At 42.4% G+C, this 7,394-nt stretch overlaps 1 protein-coding gene across 4 annotated transcripts; it reads right to left on the bottom strand.

Annotated features, from left to right (window-relative positions):
• Window positions 1-598: 598 nt before the first annotated feature.
• Window positions 599-6,359, bottom strand: LOC123444038 (mitogen-activated protein kinase 8). Of its 4 annotated transcripts, XM_045120639.1 has the most exons (11): window positions 5,954-6,359; window positions 4,257-4,665; window positions 3,480-3,607; window positions 3,308-3,367; window positions 2,780-2,929; window positions 2,543-2,698; window positions 2,247-2,458; window positions 2,057-2,158; window positions 1,886-1,941; window positions 1,709-1,785; window positions 599-1,619 (listed from the first exon to the last, which is right to left on the bottom strand). In XM_045120639.1, exons 1-11 carry the CDS (start codon window positions 5,990-5,992, stop codon window positions 1,590-1,592), a joined length of 1,419 nt encoding a protein of 472 aa, XP_044976574.1. In that variant the 5' UTR covers window positions 5,993-6,359; the 3' UTR covers window positions 599-1,589. The 4 variants fall into 4 exon arrangements, with proteins under 4 accessions (XP_044976574.1, XP_044976571.1, XP_044976573.1 ...); XM_045120636.1 differs by lacking the exon at window positions 1,886-1,941 and having other exon boundaries at window positions 5,954-6,353; XM_045120638.1 differs by lacking the exons at window positions 1,886-1,941; window positions 5,954-6,359 and adding an exon at window positions 5,713-5,734.
• Window positions 6,360-7,394: the final 1,035 nt, after the last annotated feature.

The raw sequence follows: 7,394 nt of genomic DNA, 5'->3' as shown, positions 1-7,394 counted from the left end.
TGTGGCTCACAGATTATTACAACACCAGTTGCAGGTACAGGTAAGGGGGTACTTGATGCGAGAGCGTTGATTGTTCATTTGGAGTTTCTTCTTCTTCTTCTTCATCGATCTAGGATGGGTTCCAGGCCGGCAGTCTGGGATAGCAAGGATGGACGTCGTTCTTTTATCGTTTGTTTTTGTCCGTAGACAGACCCTGCACTTCTCCATGATGATTGTATGTATTGTACTGATGTGACTCTGATGTAGTTTGATGACCGCATCTTGGGCGTTACAGACTGAGACATTTCTAACAACTTTGTTCAAGACCAGATGATGCCGAATTTTGATGTACTTCCTCCGTTCCAAATTTATTTAGCTTCTAGTTCTGTCTCAAGTCAAATTTATCTAATTTGACCAAGTCTTCAAATGTGTATAATACAAAATATATTCTGTGATGAATCTAATGAAATTAATTTGGTGTTGCAAAACATTGATATATTGCCAAACTTTAAAAATCTAGTTATGGCAAAGCTAGACATTCAGTTAATTTGGAAATGATCAGTACCTTGTTATTTTATATGCTTCTACTTTTCTTCTACATAGTTCATGTCAACTCCAGTTTAACAAGTACCAGGGTTGAGCCAACCAACCCCAAAACTAGCAGTTCATTACCATTCTATCTTACTGAAGTTTGGTCTTGTTATTCTATTACAGATCTAACATACTCCAAAGTATTACAACGCTGAATTTCTACACAAGCATAACTGCATAAGTGCTTCAAACCGAGAAAATAAATCACATTACCACATGAATATGGAGCAAAACTGACGGCTCTCGCCGGCAGCAATACAAAAGAAAAATCAAGTTATTTATGTACAAGAAGTTCACCATTTTCATTATTCCGATATGTTTCCGTTCTTTGAAAGTACATAGACCTCAATCATCTTGTACCCACAACTTCGGCTTCTCCCCTGGGCAGCAAATTACCAAATGTCATTGTTTCCTTGGCAGCTAGATCAACAGGCAGGATGTTGTCTTTGCATGATCTTATTATTATTTTTGTTCTTTACGAGACATCAACTTCCTCCTCGATCAAAGATCATCGATCCACTGTCTGAATCTTTGGCCCATAAGGCAACTCAGGAAGTACTTGGATTCTTCCATGTTATTACTTCAGCTAAGCCAAGTAATTTGGATGTGGCCATTGCACTGGACCACTTAGTACATCCTTGAAACTCCATACTGAACAGCACTGGCCTTATTGTAGCTACCTCCAACTGCAGCAATGCCATTAAACGGGGCGATTCCCTGCATCATGTTTGGCTGCAAAGCGGTCCTTTCTGCTACATCAGCCTTTGGGACACCCTTTGGCATGTAATAGGAGCTAGACCTCAAGTCAGGGGAGACCATCTTGGCATCCATGAAACGCTGCATCGGCTGGTACTGCATGCGGTCTTTTTCAAGCTCCTGCTGTAACTCTCTCTCTGTATTGTCTGACTTTCGGTGGTATGCATATGCTGATAGGTTGGTAGCAGCTGCAGGAAGTACTGGGTTCCTTGCCACCCTTCGTTGACTGTAAGGATCCATAGCACATGAATTCTCAAATGGTATTACCGGGCCAACCACTCTTCCTGGTCTACCTGTGAATATTGGAGCAAAGGATATATATCATATTGGTACCATCTGATGAAAATAGAACACTAGACATCTACTTAGGAGAAACTACTACCTGTTGGAATCCTTTGGGGAACTTGGGAAGGCTTTTGATCTTTTGGAGGAATTGGTGTAGAATGAACTGTAGTAGTCCTGCAAAATGCAAACTAAATGTCAGCAAGCAAAGTTTATTGACAGTCTCTGAAATTATCATGCCAAATCATCAAAAACTTGAACTGAAATTCCTGACTACCTGACCATCTTTTGTCATGCAAAGCGATTCCACAGTACCATGAGATCACCAAAGAACTATATTTTAACCATGCACATATGAGCTATTCATTTAATTTAATGGCATCTTTTTTAAAAACAGAAAGCAGAACATAGCAGCATATAATATGGGTAAAATACTTGCAGTGGGTACCTGGGGAGTGAAACATGCTTCCTGTCCGATGGAACGACTGCCCCTCCCTTCCCTCCATTTTCCTCCAAGTTGGCAAATTGCCTCCGGAAATTGTCTACAGCACTTCATAATAACGTAGGAACCAAGAATGGATCAGTTATGAAAATTGGTATGTAATGAAAACAAATGGAAGAGATCTTATGGTACAAACCTAGGATATAGGAAGTTCGTTTTCTCGGTTCCATTCATGTAATCCTTGAGAAGTTGAGGATGATACTCCAATATCTCGCGGAATATAAGTTCCTTTACGTCCTCTTTGGTCACCTTTTTTCGTTCAAACTCAAACTCGAATTTTGATATTGGCTGGCAGGATGGTTCTCTCTCTACCTTCCCGAGGCCTTTAAAATATGGATCAGCTAACGCCTGATTATGATCAAATAAACATTGTTAGAATGACAGTTTTTAACACCTGTTTTCAAGTCTGAAGTTTTATCTGGAAACACTTACCTCTTCAGCCGTTGGTCTATCCTTCGGGTCAAATGCTAAAAGCCGCTGCATAAGTTTGAGTGCAGCAGGATCTGCTTTAGGGAACCTCTCAGAAAAACATACCGTTTGTTTTTTCCTCATACTACTCAAGTACCTCCTTGCCTTCTCATTCCGGATCTGCGGTTGCACAGGGATTAGGATGCTTGACATTTATGGATACCTTACTTTGGATCATGAGTCATGAATGGAAAAGCATACCCTGGAAACTGTATCCAGTGACGGCGTACCCAAGAGATCAGTCATTAAATCCAACTGGTGAACTACATTTTTACCAGGAAACAAAGGTTTCCCAGTTAAAATCTCCGCAAAAATGCAACCAATACTCCATATGTCAATAGCTGGTGAATACTGCACAGAACAACCGATTTAGCATCCTGAATTCAACATCACAGCCTTTTAAAGAGTGGAAAGATCAGGTATTAAAGATAACTAGCATATAGTTGTGGAAACAGTAGCTCTAGAAGGGTTGGCATTGCCATTTTATTAGCAAGACCAGTTGACTACGTAGGATCTAATAGACATATGAACCTTGAATTCGGTCTCATGCCATGTATATATGCACTGTACAGAACAGCTGTAGACAATGATTATCTTCTTTTATTACTATGTGAGTAGGAATAGTATTAAACAGCATACCCAGCCCAGCAATTGCATGAGGCATGTTTCTGTGGAAAGTAGTGCACACGGTATCCTAGCAAACAGAACAGAGGTGTGCAGACTAATTACCTTAGTAAAGAAAGACCCACAAAGCTCAGGAGCCCTATACCATCTAGTAGCAACATAATCCTGCAAACAATCATGAATAGAAGATAAAAATTAAGTGCCAAAAGACTACCTTTGAATACAAATCTAATTTGGCCACACAATATGTGATTCTAGTCTACCAAAATTTACATACCGTCCAAAATACAGTCGTGGGAGTGTCATTGAATGCCACTCGTGCTAACCCGAAATCACATATTTTGAGTTTACAGTTAGCATTTGCCAATATATTCTTTGGCTTCAAATCACGATGATAAACATTAGCTGCAATCACATAAATATTTGTCAGATCACAGACATAGTAAATGAACAATGTTAGTAGCTCAACAATGGATAGTGGAAAATAATCATGATAACCTTAAAGGTAAATACAAGGAAGTGTACATTTCTCAACAAAAAGTGTGAAACAAAGTGGGAGATATTTTTCAGGTCAATCATAGGTCAAATATAAAAAGTATCAGAAGACAAATGGTCAACAAAAACATAAATAATGTGGGACAAAGGAGAATTATCTCTAGAATATGTCGGCCTTGATTATTGGGTTAACACTTAGTGAAAAAAGGCGCCCTATTCTAGAGAAAAAGCACACCTAGTCTCTAGGTGATAGCAAAACGCATAGCACTTAATCGTGCTTAATGTGCGTATAATTGGGCTTAAGCGTACACTTAGCGCAAGACGGTGGCATAGGGCACAATTAATGTATGTGCCTTTATAAGTTTGGCACTAGAGTGATTTTATGTATGAGTGCATTTCTCCAAATTGTGTGCTCCAAATGGAGCGGAGCAAAGCATCAGCAGTAAAGTACGGATAGAGTATGGATAAGATAACTACTCCTAGATATTCAAGAAAGATTATAACACGACAATAGAAAACTGTATGTTAACTCGGATCCCAAATTCAAAAAGCAGCATACCGGTATGAATATATTTCAGTGCACGAAGCATCTGATAGAGAAAGAACTGGTGGTGCTCTTTGGTTAAGTCATCATTGGCCTTGATGACCTGGTGGAGGTCTGTATCCATCAGCTCAAAGACAACATAAATATCCTTGAAATCCCTCCTTGATGGAGGCAACATTATATGTCTGATCTCAACAATATCAGGATGTCTCAATAGGCGGAGTAATTTGATCTCACGGAGGATCCGAGCAGCATCAGATAAATGCTCAAAGATATTGTGTATTTTCTTGATTGCCACCTTGTCGCCATTATGTTGGTCAATAGCTGAACAGACGACGCCGTAACTCCCTTTACCGATGACTTCCTGAATTTTGTATCTATTAGCATCGCCGTATTCACTGAAGAAGTCCATATCCGATGAACCCTGAGAGAAGAGGAAAAAATGGGAGTTAATACTGCACAATGGACAGCCTTTCCACAACTGAAACAAAAAACATACATACAGAAACAAGGCCCAATTTAGAGTAAAAGCCCAGAAAAAGTTCAGATCATCCTTTGGATAAACCCCAGGTGATAATACATACTACCCACATATATAGGCTTAAATGAAACAAACTTTGAGGGGGGTGAGGAAGGGGGCACAAAGTTAAACCCAGTTTTTTCAAGCAAATTACCAAAATCCTCAAGACAGCAGTCAAAATTTGTCACTTCCTAGTTCCTAAGGAACAGACAACTGAAACAGCAGACTTGTAATCTGCATCCAACTGACTCAGAGAGATTCTAGCACAAAAAGTTGGATTCCGTTAGCTTCTGGATCACACGCAGGCGGTAGCTACAACTCTCTGTCCGATGCAAACCTCCTTGGTCTGGAGCAATGAGGAAAACAGTGTTTATCGAGCAGAAAGGGCCCAAGAATGACTATTTAAGGATGTGTTCTTGGGCATAAAACCATCTATATCAATATCAATATGCCTCCCAACTGGGCATAGAATATATTGACAACCTAACCTAATCCACTGAGACAATTAAGATGATTGGCTATAATTTTTTGCAAGAAAAAGGACGGTAAGAAGACCACAGAATTGTGTTGAGTTGAGATAAACATAACTAGACTACTCAGCGAATCTAATACCGCATTTGCGTTTGCGGCACCTCTTAGGTTGCATCTGAATCAGCCTTTTTCTTTTCATTCTCCTGGTGTTGATTAGAGGGTTGAAAAGGCCTCAACGATCCTTTAAGGAGCAATGAGTATTCAACTACTAGCATGGAATGGAAAAGTTGGAAAAGAATATCATTTCCTTTAGAGGCGGAAAACAAGACGCTGCCCAAGCCCAACCGCAGAAGAGGATTTCAGATATTATAATTGAGAAGATGAATTGTGATCCAGAAACAGGAGTGAAAAGGACCCCTTTTTTCCTAATAAAGAAATGGAACAAGAGAATTCACAGCGACTCCGCAGCTGAAATCAAACCTTTACTTCAGGGCGCCAATGGCAAGAGCAAATCCTGACGGGCGTGCGCGCCGGATCCCACGAGTCCAGTGCGACCCCTCAAATGAAAAAGAAAAAAAGAAACCCTCCCCCGAGGCGAGGCGAGGTAGGTTCGTCGACCCACCCCGCCGGACGAACCGATCTCGAAACGCCAACAACCCCGCACGGGCACCGAAAGGCAACCACCCCGCAACAAACAGCAACCCCTGGCGCACGGTCTCACCTTCCTCCGCTGCTGGTGCTGTTGCTGGTCCGGCTGCATCGCTCACCGCCGCTGTTCCGCCGGCGAATCAACCCGCATTTGTCACCGCCGGCGCGCGCGCGCTTGAGGTGGGGATCTCTGTCCCCGGGAGGGGGAGTACGGGATGGCGGGGTGGGCGGATCGGCGATGAAACGAGCGCAACCCCAAGCGGAACCTGAACCGGAACGCTTGTGGCCTGGCTCGCTGCGACTGAGCAAGTCGCGGGGGGGTGGGGAAGGGGTGTGAGTTGGTTGTTGTGGCGTTGGTTTCGTCCTGTGGCCCGGTGGGTGGGGGCGCGACGCAAAGGGCAAGACACAAGGAGCTCCTCGTCCCGGCTCGTCTGGTTCGTCTCGGGCGAGCGATCGGGTTCGTGCCTGTGTCCTCTCGCCACCACTGACGGGCGTTAAAAATGAGTGATTTGCTTTCTTCGTTATTATAGTACTACATATATATACCGGCCTACTCTTTTAAAGGTGTTTATAAATATAGGGTATACGTACGTGCGTTTATAGAGATGACTGTACGATCGTGTATATGAACAATTTTGATTGTACTCTGCTTAAAAGAAAAAATAAACAGGCCGTGGTGGGCTACCGTGCCCCACCATGTGATGGACGATGTGGATGATTTTGTGAAGATCCGTTCCGTTCCGTCCCGGTTGAGTTTGGAGCGGCGTGGCGTGGTGGCCAGGTCTGCGTTATTTTTGGTTTGGCCGGCGCGACGACGGCGACCGCCAAAACCAGCTCCTCTTTTTCACGTTTTGTTTTTCATCCTTTATTACTTTGCCCGTTGGTGGTGATTGATAGCTTTTGTTTTTGTTTCTCAACACAAGAGAGCTTTGTCTCGCCGTCGCCGTTACTTTGTGGCCGACTCGCATCAGCCACATGGGGATGTGCATGGAACGCAAGTTATATTTTAACTCACGAAACCCAACGTAGTAGTAAAAACGGGTATGAGGTTCGCGTGGGGAGTTTCGTGCCCCGTGCCGGTGATACGATAAGATAACGCAATTATCGGTTGGTGGATCTGGATTTGTTCCATCTCAACAACAGGATAAGGTCTCATCGACATGACGCCAAATAGTACTAACATAACCGGGTCGCCCATGTGGTGTGGTGGTTTTTTTTTTGTGCGGGGTCCATGTGGTGTGGTGTTAATCATCCATGCTCATGTTATTATCCTTTTCCTTCATTTCCTAAATGGTGTCATTGCCCGTCGCCCATGTGATCTTATGTGTGCCTGTGTGTGCGTGTGATATTATTCATAATAGTAATATAAGACATTTTAGATCACTATTTTAGTTAGTATCTAAAACGTCTTATATTACTTTACAGAGGTAGTACATGTCAAGAAAATAAGATTGTTGGATTCATCTTTGAACGTATTCCTCGTGTTCCATAATATAAGAGTGCTTTTTACATTG

The sequence above is a fragment of the Hordeum vulgare genome, chromosome 3H, assembly GCF_904849725.1.
Source record: "Hordeum vulgare subsp. vulgare chromosome 3H, MorexV3_pseudomolecules_assembly, whole genome shotgun sequence".
Lineage (NCBI taxonomy): Eukaryota > Viridiplantae > Streptophyta > Magnoliopsida > Poales > Poaceae > Hordeum > Hordeum vulgare.
This window is presented reverse-complemented; position numbering and strand designations above follow the sequence as displayed.